Source organism: Gymnodraco acuticeps, unplaced genomic scaffold (assembly GCF_902827175.1).
Source record: "Gymnodraco acuticeps unplaced genomic scaffold, fGymAcu1.1, whole genome shotgun sequence".
NCBI classification, from domain to species: Eukaryota; Metazoa; Chordata; class Actinopteri; order Perciformes; family Bathydraconidae; genus Gymnodraco; species Gymnodraco acuticeps.
This window is the reverse complement of record NW_022990274.1, coordinates 5,488,244-5,513,027: the sequence shown is the minus strand read 5'-3', so window position 1 is coordinate 5,513,027 and position 24,784 is coordinate 5,488,244. Positions and strand designations below refer to the sequence as shown.

General features: G+C 42.5%; 1 protein-coding gene across 2 annotated transcripts in view; it reads left to right on the top strand.

Moving 5' to 3' along the window:
* Nucleotides 1–17,769: 17,769 nt before the first annotated feature.
* tmeff2a (transmembrane protein with EGF-like and two follistatin-like domains 2a) overlaps nucleotides 17,770–24,784 on the top strand; it is a 117,012-nt gene continuing 109,997 nt past the window's right edge. Inside the window, exon 1 of one of the 2 annotated variants that reach the window (XM_034221396.1) lies at nucleotides 17,770–18,490. In XM_034221396.1, the coding sequence (XP_034077287.1) occupies nucleotides 18,301–18,490 (190 nt within the window). In that variant the 5' untranslated portion in view covers nucleotides 17,770–18,300. The remainder of the gene's footprint in view (nucleotides 18,491–24,784) is intronic. The other variant, XM_034221395.1, reaches the window with a different exon arrangement.

Here is a 24,784-nt window from a genome sequence, read left to right as displayed (position 1 = left end):
AACTGCTAGAATCCACTTCAAGACAATGGTACTTGCATACCATGCTGCGAATGGATCTGGCCCTTCCTACATCCAGGACATGGTTAAACTGTACACCCCAGCGCGTGCACTACGCTCTGCATCAGCCAAACGACTCGCTGCACCCTTGCTGCGAGGGGGACCCAAGTTCACATCAGCAAAAACACGTGGGTTTGCTATCCTGGCTCCAAAATGGTGGAATGAGCTCCCCATTGACAGCAGGACAGCAGAAAGCCTGCACATCTTCCGGCGCAGACTGAAAACTCATCTCTTTCGACTCCACCTCGAGCGATAGAATTACTATCTCGGACAGAGGTCTGTGGTTTGATAACCGAAAAGTCATAACCACCAGGCCTCTGCAGCGAACCCTGCTGCCTACTAATCAACAGATTGGAGGCAGCTGGCGCCGCGTAGTTACCGCGCTCTGCAGCTTATTAATCGATAGATTAAAATGCGCAGGCTTTTGTAACGAACCCTGCTGGCTATTAACCGATAGGTCATAGGCAGCTGGTTCACCCAGAGTGGGGGATATGTGAAACACATTTGAAACTGATGACTCAGACAACATGTTGGGAAATAAGCTCTTTTATTGTCCTCACACTCCCCCCCCCCCCCCCCAAACCGTCAAGGCCAGCTCTGTTTTCTCGGCGGCTCTCGTGGAGCAGACGCCGAACGGGAGTACCTCACTCCCTTTTTACCCGTCCGGGCTGATCGGAGCGTCCAGCAAGACCTTCCTGGCTGGCTCTGTAACAGCTGCCTGTTGCAGCCAGAGGTGGCGCTGGATCTGTGTCATCCAGGCTGCGATCCTCGCCTGGGAGACAGCCACGGCTGCGCACAGCGTGAGTGCCGTTCTGGCCGCCTTGCCGATCTCCTCCGCCTCCTCTGGTGCCACGGTGGTGGACCGCTCCACCAGCGTCACCACCGAGTTGGTCAGCAACGCAATGTTGTTCGCCGCTGCAGACGCCTGAAACGCACATTGGTGCGCCCGGTCAGCCTGGCGGGCGACATATTGGTCCTTGGGGGAGGCCAACATAGGGCGCCGTCCGGCGATCAAGTTGGCCTGCCTAACCCCAAAGAACGCCGTCAAGCTCGGCTCCAGAGCGGGGGTGGTTGCAAAACCTTCCTCTGTGAATCCCTCCACCTTAGTGAAGGGAACAAAGGTGGCCACCGGAGCCCTCAGGGTCCTCGGGTTCGCCGCTGCCCCTTCCTGGTACCTCCTAATGGCGGGGAAGCGCGGCCAGATCGGGTCACTCCTGCCCGTCTGAACCCGGGAAAACACTCCGGCCATGTCATCCAGAGCCACCCTCTCCCGTCCTAGGGGAACGGAGAGACCTCTGCATGCTGCTGCTTTGCCGATGATTTCCGGCAGCTCCAGCATAATGCCAACCCAACGCCGGTAGCGCCGTGGCCACGGAGAAGGGGACCGCATGCTCGGCCACCACCCCTGTATCTCGCTCCGGCCCCGTGTCCCCCGTCCGGGGGAGAGGGGGAGGGGAGACCCGCATGGCGAGCCATGGAGTGAGACGGGGTAGGAGTCGTCCGACTCCTGCCCCGCACTCGCCTCCAGAAACAGGCTGTCGTCCCTGTTCTGGATGGGCCAATCGTCCTCCTCAGCCGCAGCAGCTAGAGCGTCCGCTCTTCGCTTCCTGTCGGCCGACGGGAGACGAGCACAATGCGAACAAGCGACCTGCTGAGAGCCGCGTCCGCGTGCTCTGGTCCCAGGCAGGATTCGCATATCGCGTGCAAATCATAGCTCATGATGTACCCCGTATTGCATGAGGGACACTCACAGACACAATTGTTGCTCATGATTTGATTCCTGTGCTTCAGTACTGTGCTGGTTGCTGAAGAAAAGAGGGAGGAGATTGCCGGGCCCCCTTCCTATTTATACCGGAAGGAGGCCCGAGGGTGGGGCCCACCTAGCGGGTGGGCGTGCACTACAAGTGTTTCAGTGCTGCGCTGGGGCGCAGAGGGATAACCCAATAGCGATAGCCTTAGAGGGCGAAGCCATATACGAAATAGAACTTGAGTCATGACAACTGGCGGCATTCTATTATTTTCGTCACAGGAATCCGGGGCGTGTACATTGAGGACCCATTGTGGATTTACCAGGAAATAAACATGTTGATCGCCTCGTTTGTCGTTACATTCATCTTTTGCTATATCTGCCTTTCTAAGATCACTTTGATGCACATTCGTATGTGAGGTTGTGGGTGAGGTTGTGGGTGAGAGGTCGTGACGCTTCCAGGGAGGTATCGGAAATTACAAAGTAGGTGACTGTGGATGCCTGTTCAAAACATTGCAAACTTGAATAAATCATTTAAATTATATATTTGTGTCCGACTTTCATTTGTACATCGTTCTTAATGTGATGTATAGTAGCTTTGATAGCTGTCCATACCTTCAGACAGCCTAAAAGTAAAACACAAGTTGTTTATTCTCAGTGTTTAGATTAGTTAACTTTAGTCTAAGTTATCTCAGTGGGTCTCAAAACAGTTTGATCACCATTTATGTAAACAAGTATTTCCGAGGCACACGTTCATATGACCATTATAGTTAGGCTATAAAACAATAAGAGCATAAATGAAAAACAGATATGAAATACTATGACAGTAAAACAAGAATACCGTTTAAAAGGGGAGTGATTAGTAAAATATCCATAAAGAAATATGTTTACAGTTCTGTTTCATATGGGTGTTGAGAGATGTATCCATAGATCTCTTAATTTTGCTCTCAAAGTGCACCAGATTGATGCTTTTAGCTTCAATAATTTAACTTTAACTTCAGCCCAGGAGGCTGGTCCGCCCCCCACTTGTAAAAAATAGCACTTTATCCTTCCTATATATGCCGTGAGCTGATTATCGAGCCTTCATTGTTGAAGGTATTAAAATATTTAAAGTTGGAATAAAGTATAAACTACACAACACAAGTCCATAAGATAAGTCCGATATTTTCATGAAAACTCCCCAGGAGCCAAACGTGGCCGAGTGGACTCCGGAGTTTGCTGCATGAGTTGCACTGTATGATCTGTGATGTAGTGGGCTGTCACTCAAAAACCGAGTAGCCAATGGGGACGCACCCCTGAAAGTCCCGCCCACCTGGGACGTTTGTGTCAAAATCGAAAACAAAAAATGAGGGAGCGCAAACGAGAAGAGCTGTAGCGAGAGCAAAGTCTGATCATTGAGAAAGAAGAAACAAGAACTGCAAACAAAAACCTATGTTAAAACAAAGAAAAAATACTTATAGTTTACATGATTACACAAATGATTTGTTTGCAACTTAGTTTTATTTTTGAAATGTCTTTTATTTAGCTTGACTCCGTTTTTTTTCTTCTTCTAAACTCATAGTTTTGCTTTATTCTGAGAAAGTGTTGCTTTATCTTTATGACACAAAACTAATCCCATAAAAAGAGGGCCTGCTAGGGCCTAGAACATCCCTATGAGAGTAGTGTGAGTGAACAAACGCAGTAGAGTTGCGATTTTGACAGCTTAACTGAGAGCTGAAACGCACTCTTAGGCTCCATAAAGCCCAGAGGGGCTGCTGTTTCAGGTAATGATTCTCTGTATGAGCAACCACTTTCACAAAGCAAAGATCTCTGTGCTCACTTGAGATCTGGTATTTTACCATTTTAGCATCTGTTGAAACTAGAAAGTGCATTAATCTAGAAATAAAAAGTGGATTGCCAAAGTTGTTGAACAGAACATGAACAGCGCTTCGCTACAATACTTGTAAAACATATTGTAAATATTGATGATTGTGACGGGGCTCTATTTGTCCGTTCACAAACACTGGCCTAGTCGGTTGGGTTACGCTCCAAAAAACTTTATTCTTAACAGCAACAAAAAATATACGAACCAGCATACCTTAAACAAACAAAATAAAAGACAAAAACAGGCCGTCCATCACTCATTCAGAGTAAACGTGTTCTGGCTGTTGCCTTCTCTGCAACAAACCCCCGAACACGTCCCAGCTGTTGCCTTCACTGCAACATTCTTCAGAGTGCCACAGTCAATAAAACCCCGTCCCTTATGAGCCCATAGCCCCTCCCACAGGCTTACCGTCAACAGGTGACACAATTAGCTCAAAACCACATTTCAACATAAAAATCCGACCCAAACATAAAACAGGTTAACCACCTCTTAATACAATCATTCCCCATAATTAACAAAAGTAAAAATAAATAAGAAATTGCATGGTTCATTTGACGGAAGAGAGCAGGAAATGTTTGGTGTGTCGGCTGTCAGTGGCGGAGTCAGTCACTCTGTGACCCGCTCCGTCACAATGATGCACAAAGACTGAAATGGTTGTTCACAGGTAATATATTTAAATTAGCCCGTTATCTAGAGGAAGCCTTGGAGAAAAGATACAGTTTTTATGTGAAATATTTTTTATTTTGTCTGTTTCTTATCTTTGTTTTCCACGTACCTTGTATATGCAAGCTAGTAGACATAAAGTACTACATTTTTTACACGACATAGACAAAAAAGTCGTATTATTTAATGAATAAGCCTTGTTTTTCTTTTGTTGTGTTTCTGGTGTTTTATTTTATTGTGCAAACAAATACAAAAAATCAAGAAATCCCAGAACGCATATCCTTTGTTTTCCCACAATATCCATTGGTAGCAACAAAAGCATCATTTTGTATATGGTTATTTTATTTCCCCAACTGCAAAGATGCCCTGTCTCACAGGTTAGAGTCCTGCCTTTTGAACGCCCACCATCCATCCAGACCACCTCCCTATGGTTCGCATACGCTACATAAAAGCTCTACCTTCCCTTGGAAAAAATGTATCTAGGAACATGATCCATGCTGCAATTACATTCCCTTCAAAACACAATTGGGAAAACAAATCAGTAGCATATACAACATTGCTAGAAGACCGTGTTGCAGTAACCATAACAGTTCATTTTATGCTAATAGCATAACAATATAAAAAAAGGCAGCGTTGTTCTCTCAAAACCACACACACATGTATTGTATGGTTGCATAATATACAGTCTCAATACAAATAATAATAATAATAATAATATTGTATTTATATGTCAGTGTTGTTTGATGGTACAATTGACTCAAATGAGGGCAGGTTTTCCATATGTGTTGCGTTATTGTCAGCAATATGCATTTTTGAACGAATGCATCTACGATGACAGATATGATGGCCAGTGAAGAAGAAGAATGATTGAGAATGAGCAAAGTAAATTACAATAAACGTGACGATTATGATGAATAATGATGCCTGGAGGGTGATGGTGATGATGATTATGACAGCAGTTGTGCACATGGAAGCCTACTCTCTTCCAAAGAACATGCAGTTAATCATAGATGGAAAGTACTCATGCCAAGTAACAAAGAGAAACTTACACATTGGAGTCATGACTCTAATCAGTGTGTGCGCTCAGACAAAAGTTTAATTTGACAAGGCTCGCCAGTTACACCCACAAACCCAAGAAACTGCCAATGCTTTCGAGAGCCGGGTATTGTGAGGGAAAATTCGGGTATCATGTCGTTATAATGCGTTTTAGCAATCAGAATAACACATTTCTCTACCATACGCCTTCTTATGCACTCCGACCTTTCAACTTTTGGCACGAGTAATATACACCAGCAAATGTTTCCCATGACAATGTCATCTCCTAGATTTACTAAAGAAATGGATGATTTATTAATACATTAGAGTAATTATGAGGTAAAAATCAATCATCAGATATCTGATACAGGGTTGAGTGTTATTCCAGAATGCTCTCTCAGGAGACGGTGTACATTTCAGCAAGTCAGAAATGTAATTAGCCTTTAGCCCGGGGCGAGGCTGCGTTCAGGCCGACCTCCTCCCCACAACGCCTGCATGGGGCGTCACTGAAACCGGAATAGGTATTCAGTCAGGCTAATGCACGGATAAATGATCCGCGGGGCAAAGATTGGGAAACTTGTATATTCTGCAGCCAGCTCTCGAACAGTCTTCTGGAGAAATCAAAAGAAGAGGCAACCATAACAATCTCTTGTGTTCAGGCCTTTAATAACATCAGTTATTGGAGTTGTGCGGGATAGCAGAGAACAACTGTCTGGCCTTAAGGTAGAACTTATCAAAAACCAAGGTGGTTGTTCATTTTACAGCTTTTTAATCCATGTGGGGTAAGGCTTTAGACAAAGATTGACTCAAGCATAGAAGGCATTGCTCTACAAGGGTCCCCCCACACAGACTTTTGACTGCTTCAGGAATGTTGAAGTAAAGATTTTGCACTCTGGCCCTTTGAAAGAAAGTTAAAACCATGCACGTATACATTGACAAAAAAACCTTCACATGTTTGGTTTTTTGTATTATAGGATCCAAAAGTAATGTTAACTTGTTTTATAAAGCTCTTAATAGTAAGCAGTATGAGAACGAGAAATAAAACTCTCTCTAGAGTCCTGCTAACAAATTAAATGCAGGGTTGGATAACCTTCAAGGTTACCTCGCAGAAGTGTCAAGACAATAAACACCAAATGTTCTGTTGTTGCCTTCAAGGACAAGAATCAGCACACATTTATGCCTTTAAAGATGTATAAATCACTATGCATGACTCAAAATGTCCAATTCCTAATACCAATGACTCTTCACTAAAAGTCTGATCTAATGTGTTGATTCTAAGCTAGCCTGGTTACATTAGCATGGTGCACTTCACCAATGTTTTTTTTTTTTACAATCTTGTTCACGACAAAGGCATTCACCAGTCAAGGTGTGATTTGCCGCTATATCAGGCAAAGAAAGACAACTGTCTGCAGAGGTAACCTAAAGGAAGACGGATGCTTTAGCTTCTAGCAAGTAGGGCATCTCTAACCTTGAGCAAGAATGATACAGTGTGTGTGACAAATTGGTTGTTGGTCAACCCTCAACTGGGCTTAAAAGCACTTTCAGACTCTAGTCAAGACGCAACGCTAATGGGACAAAACGACTACCTTTGCCAGAGGCCAAATCCGTGGCTGCCACGAATGTCATTATTAAGCCATTTATCATCGCTTTAGCTACATTAGTACATGTCTTTCTCAAAAAGGTGGTTGTGACTCAGGAGGTAGTGCGGATTGTCTCTTAATCACAAGGTTACTGCAAGGTTGGTTGGTGTTGAACCTGAAACTGGCTTTGATACACCTGTTGCAGAGGAAGTATAAAACACTGGAGTTTCTGGAAAGTTGATCTGTGTTGACACTGTGGAATAGTTCAATGATATATCGGGAAGAAAAGCCATGCATTAACCTGCTATGACAAGTTTCGAGAAACCACCAGTGTGTGGGCTTACAAGGAAAACAGCAGTGGGTATTTTGACTTGTATTGTTTGGCACTGATGAATGTTGCCCTTAGGTAATGCCTATATTTGACTTCATTTTAAGCAGAAATTAGTAACTGGTTGTCTTTCATTTTAGTTTCTGTATTAGTTGGAACTGCAGCTGCATGTAAACATAATCATCTGTGATTCTCGCTTCCTCTTATCAAGGCTTTCTTTATTACATTCCCATCTAAATTACCTCATACATATTAGTTGGGACCGGAACCAAGGTAAAGAGTAAGAAAACACTAAAAAATGTGTCACCAATAAATCTGTGGGCACTCGAGTGGGTTTTACGAACCAACAATTTATCAGGAATCGATAAAGTATTGAATCGTCAAAATCGTAACATTCCAATCCTTAATGAAAATACGGAATTCCTTCCCACATTTTATTTGAATCATTAAATGTTTCTTATTCCCTCGACACTTTCTCATACAGTTGTGATACTACACTTTTGTTTAAGTCTAATTGTTTAATTAATACCACGCTTCGAGATTTCCCCATTATAAAAGTAATATCTTTAAAACTGTTGACAGGCCTCTTTAAAGATCTGTCATTATTCAATGATTCAAGATTCCTTTTTATTTTATTTGTTCACCCCTTGTACATCCTAGCCAAGGAAAACTGCTGCTTGTTTCACATCGCCTGCCAATAAAATTAATCCAAAATAAGTGAACCCTCTCTATTCTTAAATCAACCATACCTGTTATAAATCAATGTGGTGGCAACTGGCCTCTGGAATACGCAAGCCAATCAGAGTGGACTTTGAAAAATGCTCTTGGGCCTTTGACTCAGTCTAGCCAACATACACTGACATGGCCTTGTGTTAAATAACAGTATTGATAGCAGCTGAGTTATGACCATATGCTAAAGGATGTGATCATGACCTATGGCCATGTGAAAGCTTTCTCCACCCCACAGCTAGCCTGGGCCACTCATCAGTGTCACATCCCCCAGGTGTTGACATTATTCTTTCTTCCTTTCCCTTGCAATGTGTTGCATCAGGCAAAATGGATGAAACTGCTCACAAGGAACCTGGTCCAAAATGGCCAGTCTGGTCCTGTTGGTGGTTGCTCAAAAACAAAATGTTGGCAAGAAGGTTTTCGTTCCTTCTGCCAGGAATTAGGAGGACTCACAGTGGAAGTAAATTTGGCGTTGATGTTACAGATGTCAATGATCTAAGCAAGAACTAAAGCTTCCCTCTACAGCAGCGCTACTGAAAATGCCCACACTTAAAATGAAAAACTATTTTGTAAACAGAGAAGCCAATGTCATAAAGCTATTATACTTAAACTCATATTTAACTCCGGTTTCTTCTATTGTACTCCTAGTTCACACACTAGATTATACACAGTTGCCTGGAAAGCAGCAGTAGGCTACAGTATGACCAAATGCTTCAATGGACAAAATCAAGACTGCTGGAAGCAAAAAGAGAGAAGCCTTGCTTTGAATTCCAAATTAGCATAGTGCCAGTACAAAGGCAGCCTTATGCTACGTTCACACCGGACGCGATGCGAATATTCGCTTCGCTCTAATCACTCGAGTTTCACCGCGGCTGCCAGCTGTGTTTACTCGCATCATTCAAACAAGACGTGCTGGCTCGAGAGCTACAACTACAACAAAATGAACATATTTTACCGTGATTAAATTGTAATACACGTTTCTAAATGATGCCGACGTAACAACATACTGATACCGGTTAGTAAAAACCATGAATTAATGCTTGACAAGTCTGCAGACAAGACGGCAGGCGAAAAACCTTTTAAAATGTTTGTTTTCTGAATGGAGATTGGGTCGACCAGGCTAAGCTAACGTTGTATATGCTCACTCCACACTCATAACAACGGCCTAAAGACATAAATAAACCAGCGACTGTATTCGCCATGACACAGACAGTCTGTGGTTTGTACTTGTTTAACTTCTGTACAGTTTCTGAACAGATATGAGGAGCTGTGAGCTCTGTGTGCTAACTGCTAACAGCTAACGGCTGATGTTTTCTGGTTGAACGTCAGTAACGGCAGGCTGAGATCCTCACCGCTGATTGGCTACCGCGAGAACGCGTCACGTGAATTTGACGCTCGAGTTGAACAAATTGAACTCTCGCGTTTGACGCGGCACAGTTCAATTGCCTCAATCGCGCCGCGTCCACCGCTTCATGCTCGCCGTCGGAGCGAATTCGCGTCTGTCCGCGTCTCTGCATTGACTTTACATGTAATCGCGCCGCCCCCAAACATCGCATCGCGTCCGGTGTGAACGTAGCATTAGGCTCTCCTGCAACTATTCTGCTAGTTAACCTTCTCTTTTCCTTTTTCTTGTCAAAGTTTCAGGCTTACTCGATACATATTCAGCCAACTTCATACTGTCCTTGCTCTGAGTTTGCCTGACAAATTTGCAGACAAAGACTAGATGTCTTTTTTTCTCCCTTTAAAACAATGCATTCATCCGGTAGCTGATTTTGTCTAAAGCAAATTACATTTCTCCCACACATCAAAGCGCTTCGGGAGAAATCAAGGGTTCAGTGTCTTGCTCAAGGACACAAGGATTAAATCGCCTGCTCTGTGATTAACAGCCAGCCTGCTGTTACATTTGGGCTTGCAGCGAACACACCATGATTTGTACACACTACATTTATATTTCTTCAAGAAATATATATTAGAAAAGTTTAATTTACAATTAACTTTTCTGATCTTTCTGATATGTTTTATAGACTAGTGTAGGGATTGAGTTACAATCTCCCATATGCATCTATCTTTATTCACATACTTCATGTCATTACAACTGATCCATCTCTGTGTCAAATGTTCAAACTCAAAATAAATCCATGAGAAGCTTGGCCTGAAAGCTCTGGAAAAGATTACAGTAAAATTGGTATTTTGCTTAAGGTTGTATAATGAACCAATGAACATTTAAACTAAAACTTTGATTTTGTTTTTGTACTACGACCCACAACTTTACTGTTTTGGTTCAAGCTCTCCAAGCATAACTTTCAGATATAGCAGGCAACAGTTTCCAGTGAAAAAGCTCCAAATCCCACTGTGCACTGCTTCCCCAGCACCAAACAACAGACAGACAAAGTTAGCAACTACCTGGTGAACATAGTGGATCATTTGGAAGTTACAGAGCCATATATATCCATATATGAATGTTAATGTTGCTACGTATCTGATAGATGTGTAAATAAGCCACTATTTCGCTAATGAGTTGGCAGTATCAACCTAAAAGGAGATCATATGTCAGTGTTTTGTTTACAGTTTGTTTCCGCTCCCCCAAAGGGCTCAACAAATCAGTTAATACAAGTTTGAACATCCAAAAAAAAGAAACATTTGTATTTGTATTGTATTTGCCATGTGGAGGATCAGCTCCTGAAACAAAACACCCAGCAAGAATTTGCCAATCTTAAGATCTTAGTCCTGGTTGATTTGGTGACACTCTATATGCTGTGGTAACAGGAAATGTAGTTTAATACTACAGGTCACACACTTTTAATTAAGAAGGAAATATTGGCCTTTTTCTGTCATTCTGTGAGCAAGATTCTGATCTGATTCTATCCTGCACACATCATGAGTGTGAAAGGGGCCCTATTAATCTCATTTTTCAGGTTCATGTTTGTATTTGTTTTCTCCACTGTGAAATGTCTCCATGCTTTAATGTTCAAAAAGCTCTTTATTTTTCTCATACTGCCTGTGCTGCAGCACCTCTTTTCACCCTGTCTGAAACCAGAGCCTGCTCTGATTGGTTAGCTGGCCGGCTCTGTTGTGATTGGTTAACTGCTTAGAGATGTCCCGCCCCTTAGCAGATCACGTACAATGTGTTGGAGCGGCCGCCAGCCAATAGAAGCACAAGTGTTACATGGTGATGTCACTATGTTACAGAAGTAAACAAATCATTCTAATTTAGGGGGGAGTGTGTGGGAGAGAAACTCCCTCTGGAGGTAACTTTGGGATTTTAGCCTTTGCAGCCCATTTACATGCATTAAAACCTATATAACGCACTACAGAAAAGGGAAAACCCCAAAGCATAATAGGGCCCTTTTAAAGTATTTCATCTTCATTATAATGAAGATAAGAATATATTCATATATATAATATATTTATAAATATAATATTTATTTCAACTGATCCACTGTCAAAAAATGTACAAAATTACCGTTGTCTTGTTTTTGTGAAGACACATTTTTGATAAACGATAGCGGTCAGTGTCAATGTAACAAACAAACACAATGCCTTTCCTGTAGGGGTGTAACGGTTCACAGAATTCACGGTTCGGTTCGTACCTCGGTTTGGGGGTCACGGTTCGGTACGGGTTCGGTACAACAAGAAAAAGCAAAATAAAGTCCCAAATGTATAATTCCAGGTTTGTTGTTATTTATTTTGAACAGCAGTGCAAGTTTCCGTTTGAAAATAAGGAACTCTAACATTTTGAATAATTAACTTTATTACACAGTTAAAACAAACCACAAACAGTACCACACACACTCAGATGGCCATATTATCTATAATGGCTGTCAAACAAAAAGGTTCAATAAGCTGTAAAACTAAAAAGAATGTCTTGAAGATATTACAAAATAAATAATTAGAAAGTGTTTCAATCACTTTCAATCACAATCAATAAAAGCCAGGGTCCTCTACTATTGCATAAGGGCACAGCATAGCCGTTGAAAAACATATGCCAAAAGCTTCCGTTATTAGGGCCCGAGCACGAGAGCGCTAGGACCCAACTGCGTCCTAGCACGAAGTGCGAGGAACCTATTGTTATCCTAGGATGTGTTCTTCTTCCTGCGCTTTAAACATGTTTTTGAGGGCTTTAGGACGCTTGAAAAATGGTATAACTTTGCACGGACGCCAGGACCGGTGAAAAAATGTACATTCTGGAGTCAATGGGTTAAAATTGTCCAACATGCTCGCTAGCGCCACCTATATGTAAATAATTTTGCAACAATTTACATAGTCCGTTTGACCTGATATTTTGCACACTTATCCGGGTGGACCTGCTCTACATTTGGTCCTCTTGAACCTCTAAGCTCCGCCTACTTTGATTTTTTTTTTTATTAGCATAATGTTCAAAACAGTGAAATATTCACTTACATTTCAATTTTTTGTTTTTTGACACCAAACTTAGTATACAGCATCGGTGGAGGGTCAGACACATTAATGAGAATGTTCAGTAGATAAGTATGGCCGCCATTAATCAAAACATATTTGCAAAAAGGCGGGGCTTAGAAAGAAATGCTCATAACATATCAACAATAGAGGTTTCTCAATACTCAAATTTCCCCTCCTCGACTCCTCGGTCCTCCGGTAGTGACCCGGAAATGAATTTCAGCGCGCCATTTTGAAGGACATCTAATTTCTCTAAATGCACACCGAGGACCGAGGATCGAGCGTCGAGGAGGCTCTCTGGAGGAGCTCTAACCGAGGATACACTGATGGTTCCTCCACGGCTCCTCCACGGATGCATTTCCGGGAACGGTGGAGGCGTTACGCACGGCCGGACTTATCTCAGCCAATGACAGCTCTGCATGCATCCCCTGGATATTATTTTTAAAAACTACTTTCATCGCGTAGCGATGTTTCCAGAGAGAACAGCTGTGAGGTCCGTGCAGAAAGCAGAGCAGTGTGTATAATATATATCACTCAGTATAACAGGCCTACTCTCTTTATTTGCTGTAGTTTAGTAGATATCTACAAACAAAGAGTCGATCTTTTTTTAAAACCATTTAGTGCTTCACATAATAAAATACACAACGGCTGTAGCCTGATATGCTTTAGGAGCTGTAGGTGTGTGTGGTACAGTGTGTAGGTGTGTGTGTGTGTTACAGTGTGTAGGTGTGTGTGTGTTACAGTGTGTAGGTGTGTGTGTTGTACAGTGTGTAGGTGGTACAGTGTGTATGTGTGTGGTACAGTGTGTAGGTGTGTGTGGTACAGTGTGTAGGTGTGTGTGTGGTACAGTGTTTAGGTGTGTGTGTGGTACAGTGTGTAGGTGTGTGTGTGGTACAGTGTGTGTGGTACAGTGTGTAGGTGTGTGTGTTGTACAGTGTGTAGGTGTGTGTGTTGTACAGTGTGTAGGTGTGTGTGTTGTACAGTGTGTAGGTGTGTGTGTGGTACAGTGTGTAGGTGTGTGTGTGGTACAGTGTGTAGGTGTGTGTAGGTGTGTGTGTGGTACAGTGTGTAGGTGTGTGTGTTGTACAGTGTGTAAATGCAGCAGACAGACGGGTCTCAGTTGGTTTGGTGTCCTCTGCTTACTTTTAATACTTGTAAATACAACTTTTGGCCCGTAATTTCAATTCCCCATTTCAGCGACCAGAGAGAGGGGGGGGAGGGGGTATATCCAGTCTCTGATTGTGTTACGTTATTATGAGAGTGCTCTCATACTTGTTTGATTCTGAAATTGTATATATTTATATAAATATGTGTGTGTGTGTGTCCCCGCATCTGTAACCTGTTATTGTCTCATTATACCGCACTGTCAATGAATAAAAGTAAATATAGAAGTCATCATGAACACATCTGTCCATCAGACAGAGGGCTGCTGTGCCTCCTGTCATCATTAATGGACGTCTCTTTAAAATGACCGCTCAGAGGAGAGGGGTTCTCATTTCTCTAACCGCCTGCTGCTTCCCCTCCTCTCTCCTCGGTTCCCCTCCTCAGTCCTCCGCTCGCATCTCCTGTTGGCGGAGGATAGGAGTTGAGGAGGGGAAATTTGAGTATTGAGAAACCTCTCATGTATCCAAATATCACAGATTTTGGTGGATAGGTTCAATCTGTTTTGATAGTGTTTAATCTCACACACACACACACACACACACACCCACACCTACACAATGTACAACACACACATACACACACTGTACAACAAACACAAACAGCTCCTAAAGCATATAATAAATATCAGGCTACAGCCCTTGTATATTTTATTATGTGAAGCACTATATGGTTTCATGAAAAATATCTACTGTTTATTTGTAGATATCTCCTAAAGCCTACAAATAAAGTGTGTAATGTAGGCCTGTTACATATATTATTGAGCGATATATATTATACACACTGTTCTGCTTTCTGCACTGACCTCAGCAGCTGTTCTCACTGTAAACATCGCGTCACAATGAAAGGGACGGGGACGGGTCTGCTCTCTGTTACAAGAGTCACAACTAAGCATGGAAAAGCAGCGTTTAGTATGCCCCGACCATCTGGAACAAACTCCCTGAATCCTGCAGGTCAGCTGCAACTGTTAATACTTTTAAATCGAGATTAAAAACGTATCTTTTTGACGCTGCATTTGGATGAGTTGTTCAAATTCACACTGCAGTATGGCTTTTATTCATTTATTTTAAACCTGTTGTGTTTATTTGATTATCTTTGCTTTTTAAATGCCTGTCTTTAAATGTCATTTTATACTGTGCTTCCACTGTATTTATTCTTAATTGTCTTTTATTTTATTTTGTAAAGCACTTTGGGTTGCCGTGTGCTGAAAGGTGCTGTATAAATAAACTTGCCTTGCCTTGCATAATTTCCGGAAATGTCGCCAAAGACACCCGGTTCATAATACTGCAAATACTTCAATATTGCAATACTTTCATTAGTGAGGCTTAAGGTCCTTACACACCAAGCTGATTTCGGCCGTCGAGAAGTCAGGCCGTCGATGAGCGTCCTGTCGCCCTACTCAGATTGGTGTGTCCCGCCCCGCCGTGTCTTTTCGGCCGCGCCGACATCTTCCGCCACCAATTCAACATGTTGAATCGGGAGGGTATCGGCTAAAGGCCGTCGGCCAAATAAATCACTCTGATTGGCTGTTCAGCTTAGCGGATCAGTGCATGAGAAGCGAAACTGAAGTGAGGGACCCAAACTAACGTCCCACCGTCTCAGGGAGGAGAAATCGGCGGAGCTGCAGCTGAGAAAGGATTGAGTGTGTGTGTGAGGAAGTCCTGATTAGTCAATTTGGACCAATCCACGGACTTAACGTAACGGCTCCGCGGATGTAACGTAACGGTTCCACGGATTCTTTCACACACACATACGGGTATTGGGCCGAGCGCGACACCGTACTTCCGGTATCCACCGTTTTACGCGAGGTGCAAGCAGCCGTACACCGTCTAGGTGTTGCTAAGCTTCCTGTACTGAATATCATAGTCTATTGCCTTAATCAATATCTAGTCAACTCTAAAATACCACATATATGCAATGGCATGATAATATTATTGTGACAAGTGGGGTATTCACCTGGTGTTTCCAGAAATTAGACGTAGATGTAGCCAAAATCGACGAAGGCCACTGTCGTTTTTCCATACATCTGCAGGCAGTCTGTAAGGGCAATCGGACAACCCACACAGCTCTAGTTTACGCTGGTAACGACCTAGAGCACACCCCTCAAGTCCAGAGATGTAATCTGAAGACATGCAGCGATTTCTTCGGTCGTTAATTCAGAAAAAAAACCTAGTGCGCTCTGCCTGGCTACATTACATAGCTGTTTATATTAGCACCTCCAGGATATTAGCACCTCCAGGAAAATGGCGTATTTATATATATATATATGGCGCGTGTTGCATTGTGGGTAGCTCGTGACGTCACTGTGTGTGAAATAATTGGTCCATTTGGGTATGGGCACGTCACTGTACCCAGGAAGAAAATGAGAAATGTCCAACGAGGCGTTCTGGGGCAGCATAGACAGGTCTTCTCTGTGTTAGAGTTTTACTTGCTACAGGGTGTACTTTGAAGGTTTGTGACTCTGCAGACCGTTTGCATGCATAAAAACCTTCATAACACACAAGGGGACGGGTAATAACCGGAAACGCATGACATGGGACCTTTCAGAAGGCAAATCTGAGATTTAATTTAACTCCAGCTCTCAACAGGTTCGGGAAAGCCCCATGAGCTTCTCGCTGTAGAGTGAAAATGGAACGCACACGCTATTTGTTGTTTGTTTATATCACGCAGTCTGTTCTTCTTCTCTCGGTTATCACGCAGTCTGTCTTCCGGTTGTTGCCTCTTTTGAATGACGAATACACACTACCGCCGCCTGCTGGTAAGGAGAGTTATTGCTACTCACGCATGTGCAGTTTGTACGTGCTACTTGGCCGTCGGCTGAAGTCTTTGCAGTGTGTTCCAGTGCGACTGTTGGCCAAGACGCAGAGACGTGAGGCGACCCAACAGTCGTGTTCTGTCGGGACGTGTTCTTTGGTGTCAGTTTGGTGTGTAGGCCCCTTTAGGCTCCATCACTATAAGGTTACATGATTGGGCAATATTGATTAGACAGAAATTAAAATCTTAAAGGTTATTACTTTAAAGGATGCTTGAAACCTTTTTAGAACAGCAATGTTGAGTGGGAATTCTCACCAACTTAGGCACTTCACATTACAGTCATTTGATTCAATGACACCATTAAGAATACAAATATAGCCTTAAACCAATAAGTGTCACAAGATGTTTACACTCAATTAAAGAAATTCCTAATGTGCAAATGGAGCCCTGACATGAGATGAGTTGCAGCATGAGATTGTTGATGGGGGGGAATCGTGTGACAGTCATTTATAATCATTATCACCAACACTTGAGATTCGTCTCGGTGCACCTTTGTGTGTTTGTGTGTAAAGAAATGCATATTTTTTCCTCAAATGTTACGATGCCAAAAAATACCTCTAGCGTGCAGGTATGTGTGTCCGTATGCGACTAGTTGCAGCGGCAGATAAAACATGACCCCATTACCATTGACCTTAAAGTGAAAAGCAATAAAGGATGTATTTCTTTAGAGGCAGCTGCAGCTTTGCTTCCTCATAATCATGAGGTCAAGTGTCTTTATATTCGTTAAGGCTCTTAACAGCAGCCCCTTTGTTTTCCTGGGCTTTTCCATGCGTGTGGCTTCTAATTTCCGCTGTTCAAAGAGGGTGAGTGTTCTCAACCTGATGTTGGCCCCTTTAGCTCTGCACAGATGCCGTACACTTCCTCCGTCTTTTTTCCTGTCCAAATGCAAGTCAATTACTGACCGCATCATGCCTGCCCCGCGTGACACCGAGAGGTTATGTCCAAAAAAAATATGAATAATATTGAGGTCTCTCTGGAATGCCTGGAGGCAGAGACCCAGAAATAGCGTCTGTGTCGTTTCAAAGCGGGGCAATTATCCGAAACCAGGCTGGACGAATCGATTTCTGCAGACTTTTTTTTAAATGCTCCTATCCAATTATAAAGGCAAGTGCATCCTCCCTTCTCTTATCCTCCCCACTCCCCATTCTGGGTGTAGCCAATACCAACTGATAGCACCAGGACTGTGGTCCCCTTTCCTTCTTCACCTAGCTATCTCTCATTCTGACTAACTCTCTTTTTTCCACCAGTAAGATATTCCAATTATTACAGGAGCAGCCGCCCCCCCTCCCTTTTCACATCACGTGATCATAAGCACAGTAGAAACCAGCTGCTGCTGGTGAGAGAGAGATAGTGGGTAAGAGAGAGAGAGGGAGAACTCGCAGCGCCACTGAACGCACCACACATAGTAAACGAGAGGACCGCTCCGCTCGTGCAGGAGTTCTGCTCGTGTCACCCGTGGATACTATCACCCAACCGTCTCCGAAAACCTCTCCGTGGGATTTTTCTGGCTACCTCCTCCTCCTTTTTGTATCACCCCCGCTTCTTTTCTTTTTTTATTTCTCATCTTTCCTCCCCTGTTTTCACCCTTGAGCATCCTCAGGCTTCCCGCAAGTACCTCTACCTTGCCTGGCTAACTTTTCCATCCCACTCCTCCATCGCTCACCAACCCTCGGCAGTTCTCCCCCCCTTACACCACCACCTCCAACCACCGCCACCCTCTTATTGCAGCCTCCCCTTGGAGCCACTCTTCCCCCGGGGCGCACTGCTACATGGGGAGCACGGTGTCGCTCGGAAAATGGTCTGCTACCGGTCTCTAGGCGCCCCGCTGAACCTGCCGGGATTGGAGTTGTCGGTGCGAGTCTGCGTCTCTTCTCCAGCTCGCCCGTGCGGTCTGGGCCAGTGAGATATGGGTCTCTCCGTGGAGGCGCAGGCACCGCTCTCGGAGCCCCGGCGGCCGCGCCAGTGGAGCGGGACGGCGGGAGGCTGGCTCCGGATCACCCTGGTGTCGTTCCTCGCCACTTTACCTGTGGAGCAGCTGCGCGCCTTCCCGTCCTCCCTCAGCGACTGCCAGACGCCAACCGGCTGGAACTGCTCCGGTGAGAGTCCTATCATACGGGCAGAGTTTTGCCATCTTTGTGCCTTACAATAAAGACGTGTGTTCTGACTCTGCAAAGTTTAGAGGACCTCTCAGATAAGATATTAATGTGGGTCGTTGTCCTTCGTGTGTTTGGACTCTGCGGTGTGATCCCGAGTTCCGCAAAGCCCCGTGATGAGAGGATGCAGAGTTTTCTTTTTTTTGGGGGGGGGTTGCCTGGATGTGCTGGTTGAGTTTGTCTCGGAGCATGGCAGCGAGGCATGTCAAAATTATCACCTGGCAGGCACGGATCAATGATTTCGATCCGAGAGAAACAGCAGCAGTGAGGGGCATTTTAACGGGAAATGTAGCTGGATAAGGACTGGGAAGCGGGAAAAACGCGGTGTGCGCCACAATAATAAAACCAACACTGTTATTAACAGGCGATAGTTAAGGTTTGTGTACTTAATCTGTCACTTACATTATAGTCAAATTGGAGATATGTATACTAATCATGCATTAAATTCCCTTAATTTCAATAAAACGCACCGATAAATCTTATTTAATTGGCTTTTTTGATAGTCCTTCCATCAAGTGTTCCTTTAAATACAAATCTACTTGTTCTTTTTTATGGGACATCGAGCAGTAAACTTGTTTTCTCTGCTCCGTGCCCAGAGCGATAAAAGCAGCAGGAGCGGACCGGGCTGCAGCGCCTCCTCGCCTCCCTCTGTAAATCAGCCTGTGCCGCCATATATTTCCCCTGTCGCCTGTCCAAGTCTGAGCCCTTAAAATAGCTCCGAGCCGATTCCACACACACTCACGGCCACGGGCAGTATTGATATTATAGCTCATAACAGCCACACGTCAATATGGAATCATGACTGCCGTTTGCAGCTCCAAAGACCAGCAGGGTAGGCTCGGATGTTGATCTAAAGAGAGTGCTGATGTATATCAAACATCATAGAAAGAGCTGGCAGGAGGTTTCAAGAAAACAAATCTATGTATAAGAAACAAGAGACCTCATTTGGATTTCAAAATTAATTTGATTATGATTATAAGCTAATTAGAATTAACTAAAACTCAAACATGTGAGGGTTTTAATGTATTAGTGATTTAGAAGGGAAAAGAAATTCATTAGTTTAAAAAAATCACAAAACATAATGGAGAAATGTGAAATTAGACACCCCGGTAAGGTATACAACAGTTGAGAATAGGATAATTCCCTAAAAGTAAAGCTTCAAAATGCATGGTGTAATCCCTTAAATGCACAATTTTAGATTTAAATTAAAAAAAGTCTATTGATTGATTGATTAATCTATCCCAAATGTCAGTGGTTGTGATGCATGAGCTGATCTGTCTTTAATATGTTAATTTGTAGTGGTTTTTGGTGTGTGAGCATATGTTTATTTAGATGCTCCATAATGATTATATTGGAGGATGCTTTAGTGTTGTTGTCGCTGGTGCTGATGATCTGCTCGTGACTGATAATAGTGCACATCCTGTATGTACACACTTCCTGACACTCATATGCATCTCGAGGCTTTTATCCGACACGCCTTGAGGAGGCTTAAGTGCATATACTGAGAACAAAGCACACGTACACACACATGCCCCCAGCATCAATTACAATTAATAGGACAGAACATGGTCTGTCGTAAAAAACTCCTTTCAGAATTAATAACTATAAAACAAAAAACTCACGGTAATTGCACCGGGCTTAATTATCCACTCCTTCCTGCATATCATGCACTTTAACAACAACACTAATGTGTGACAGTATTCAGCTATGGGGAGAATGAGCCAGGCTGGAAAAACAGCTTTGTGATGAGTTCCGTGTCACCTCGGTGCTAAGACTCAGATAATTATGGGCTGTAGTGTCATTAAAATGGGGATAGGGGTACCAATTTGAGCAGTACTGGCTTTGAACTCTGGATGACTGAGATTCTGTTTGGTGGAATAGAAGAGAAAGGGAAGAGCGTTGGTTGTATCTGTGGATGGCCATGAATGACTGTCATTTGAAGGCTTCACTGAGGCAGATCTGAGCATCCCAAAATGATCTTGACACTAAGTTAATCTTTGTTCTGTGGTGAGCCCAGGGATAGACTTGGTCTTGAGATGTCTGTGGTGAACAGAGTGTGTCACCGAGATACATGCATTATAAGGAGTGTTCCGGAAAATACATCTTGATCGACTAAACTGTTACAGAAACAACATTTGTTCCTATATATTTACATGCTGTATGTTTTTGCAAATTAATGCATTTGTTGATGTTATGTTTGAGTAATGGAACCCGTAATTTATACATAGGAAGTGTTAAAGTAAAACTTCACAAGTCTTCTAAAGGAACTGTGAAACCTTTCTGTCACCAGCCAACGTATTAAGGAAGTGATATAACTGAAAGTGAAGTGATTTTCTCTGAAGACATTTCTGACATGCCAAAAGCATACATAATAAATATGTTATTTAGCTATTCAGTTTTAGGTTATTGATTAAGCTGGCTCGCTGTCAGACTGTCATGGCATACTGGGATAGTACTGATGGTTGGAAAGAAGTGATTTTCAATTTGTTTTAGATTGGAATTTCCTACATCCTTTAACCAGGAAAATATACTTGTTTTAACAGATTACTCTTACAAGAAATACCTCACTGTAGGGGGGAAGCGTGGCACTGGTTCTGTCATACTGTGGGTGCACATTACAAGCTGGAAAGTAATTTGAAGTACTTAATATTTATGTTACATCAAGTTTTTTTGTGGCCACTAGAGGGCAGCACAAAATGCTGTACATATATTGTGAAATACAATATTTCACCAGACATGTTCACACCAAATATTCAAATATTGTATCTAAAGAGCCTGATTTAAATGCCAATCTCACAGTCAAATCATCGCACTGGTGGGAAAACGTGGTTCTTTGTATCTGGCTGGCATCTGTCCCGCACTTTTTACATGTAAGAAAACTGCTTCGTTCCACTAGAAAAAGGACAAAGACACAACAATGTGATTCAACAATCAGTATAAAATAGGCAAGAGGTGACCAATTATATTTTACTTTATGTATTCTTGGTCAGTTACACCCCTACTAGTTATTTGTGAAATGTTCCCATTGGTTTATCAGAGCTTTGTTGCTGAAATCAAATGTCTGTACTGCTGGCAGTAACACTGATGAGAGCCATGGGACTCAACCTAAACAGTTGTGGGCTGTAAACCAAAACATTGTGCTGAAAGACGCTAAAACACTCAAAAACCGCTGAGTCAGGGGATCATTTTCTCCGGGTTCAGGACAAATTCATGCTCGATATTTCACAAGCCAAATAAGCAATGTAGTGTTTGAGGTCTTATTATGATGCTAATGTTATACCTCCATTGAAAAGCTGGTGCCCCATTAATTAAGTATCTATGCATGGAATAGGTAATGGGGAACCACATCTTTTCAAATTAATTGGACAGGTTTTTTGATATCCTTTCGGCACAGTTGACTGTGTATTCAGCATTTTGTGTAATCATCACAGTGGTGGTATTTTGCCTATAGTCTTTTTTGGCTTATAGGCCTATTACTTTAAATAAACAAGCAGAGTCTGTGTTATCTTTAAAAGGTGTACTTAATGAATTTGGCCAAAAATAAGCTTATGCCTTTGTGCCATTTTATTCATCCGTATCAAAAACAAGTTTAGGTGTTAATATTCATCTCTTGCCTTCCTAAGTACCAGTTGCTCCCATTTCATTTTTAGGATTCCATGATTGCAGTATACCAAGAATTTCAATCCAATGATATGATACCGTACATTCCCTGTGGCAGAATTTCTGAGCAAGAGCCACAATCCCTTCTTATCTGAACCCCCCCCCCACCCTTGCTTTTTTTCACTCTGAAAGGCCATGTGACGCTTTGATAGTTGAAGTGACAGGGATGAGTGCAGAATATGCAAAGCTGCCTGTAAATCCCATCAAGTGGAGTGAATTACCAGTATACTGGAGAGAATTGGCCATCTGCTTTCAACAGTTGTCAACACGGAGGTCCAGAAAGCTTCCTTTGCAAGCAGGTCCACACCTTTGAGAGAAAACTGCGGCAGAAAAACATGAATAAAGACACGTAGGGAGGTCTAATCAGAAGAGTTACTAATTAGCAACGAGCATGGAGAGTTGTTTTGTTGCTTTGTTTCCTAAATGTAATGCTGTAATTAGAGCACCCATTCTGTTCAAGCTCATTAATAACTTTTAATGACATAATACTGGCTGAACTGTGACTCTCCCTATTTGAAAACCTGTTGCAAAGTCATAGAATAAAGGGCCCCTGGCATAAGGGAGGTCACGAAAGGATGTCTCACCGCTGTGGTTGTTCAGCCTTCATTATTAATGTAGCCTACTTAATTATTTATCAGAACAATGCTTAAGACAGGGAGGAAGGACTCCTGGTGCTTCTTTAGTGTTGTGAAATTCCAGGTAGGTAAGGAGGAGGAGATGCATTTGGCTGACAAGATCCCTCTTTTAGACAAGTAAGTGCTTCGCTCGCCATCTTAATCGTTAGCATATAAACATTCCCTTTTCAATATTTGATGTTTGCTAGCTTGTTTTCGTTAATTATTCAGCTCACTGTAATCTCCTCCTGGAACGGCAGGAAGTGTTAGTTGTCCAGGCCTCTAACACAGGGCAACTCAGGCTGTGCCCAGAAACCAGCAGCATTTTATGGAAGACGGTATGCGAGAGGGAGTTTGCTCTCTAATCAGTGCGCTTACAGTGAAACGGTATCAATTATAAACAAGAATTGTTCAAGATCGTAATAAGACAAGAACACACAAAACATATGAACAAGACCCCACCTAGAGATTTAACCACCGAGAAACACATGTAAACAACGGCGGGTCATATGTTAACACTATTGCACAGGAATATGTCCCTACTATTGATTTATGTAACATTTAATGATGTCGGAATAGTTTTAGATGTAAAAAACATGTTAAAAAGCAAATATTTGAGGTAGAAATACTTCATATCTGACTCAATAAGAGGAAATTATATATTTATTATAGCCATAACAGCAGAAATTTGGACAACAAAATGACTTTTTGTTTGATTATCTTGAGTTAGTTTCACACAGCTGTGTCATACCAGTAGTAATGTATTACTTTTTGTTGTACTAGTTTAAGTATGCATCTTAAATCTTCTTTTGATATTGTACAAGCTGTGCAAATTCCAGTCCCTAATGTCCACAATTTTCCTAAGAAAATGTGCTAGCTTTTCCGCCCAGAGCTTTATCTGAAACACGTCACACTGCTGTGTGCACCATAAAAGGGTGTCAGGGTGTATTTTAAATGTGTGAGACCATAGATGTGTAAAGAGAACTTGAGAACTGCGCCAGGCATCGAACCAATTTGACATATTGGCCAAACCGAGGACTTAGATCTTCCAAGTCCGTCACATTTTGCCAATTGGCCCACAAATAAGAACACTGAAATAGCACTTAATTAATTTACATAATTATGTTCTAAAAGTTTGAACTACTTGACGAATCAAAAGTTATTTTCCTAGTCATAATGAAGTGTGTATGCAAACTGAGACCAAAAAGGAAAATTAAAGGAAATTCTAGTGTGCCTGCATTATGGGCACATTACATGTCACTTGTTAGACGCTTATCCAAAGCGACTTACGTAATCAATACTGTGGGCAATCCCCACAGGAGCAATTTGGGGTGAGGTGTCTCAGGGACACAACGACATGCTGACTGCAGTGGGGTTTGTACCTGTGATCTCTTGTTCCGAATACCAACACTCTACCCACTGCGCCACACGCCTCCATAGATGCTGAAGATCAGGATACAGTTATACCTGGCATTCAACATGGAGCCCAAAGGAGTAAACACTTTAAACTGTTTTCTTTATTTATCCTTGGTGAGACACAACTTACTTTTCAATCATCATTAACAAAATATAAGACAACAAAAGTGTAGACTATTTCATAGTTTTCTTATACAATACTACTATTTTCACTAAGTTCTGGTACTGCCTGTAATGTGGTTGCTAACTTTACAACGTTGTGTATTAAAATGTCAAAACATGACACACTACAACTTCCACTTGTCCCTTAACACAGGTCAAATGCTTGTAAAATATAGTCCATCTTGTGCGTATTGATACATATTTCTTACTTCATCAGCGTGAAAACTAGCATTAGGAGTCAGATTTCATATTGTATAACTTGATCTAGCTTTACATGTGACACCACGTCTAGTTGCTTTGTTTACAGTTAGAAAAGTACCTCACAAACATGTAAATAAAGTGTACTGCGATATATTTGTCTAAAAATATTCTTAACAAATCACTT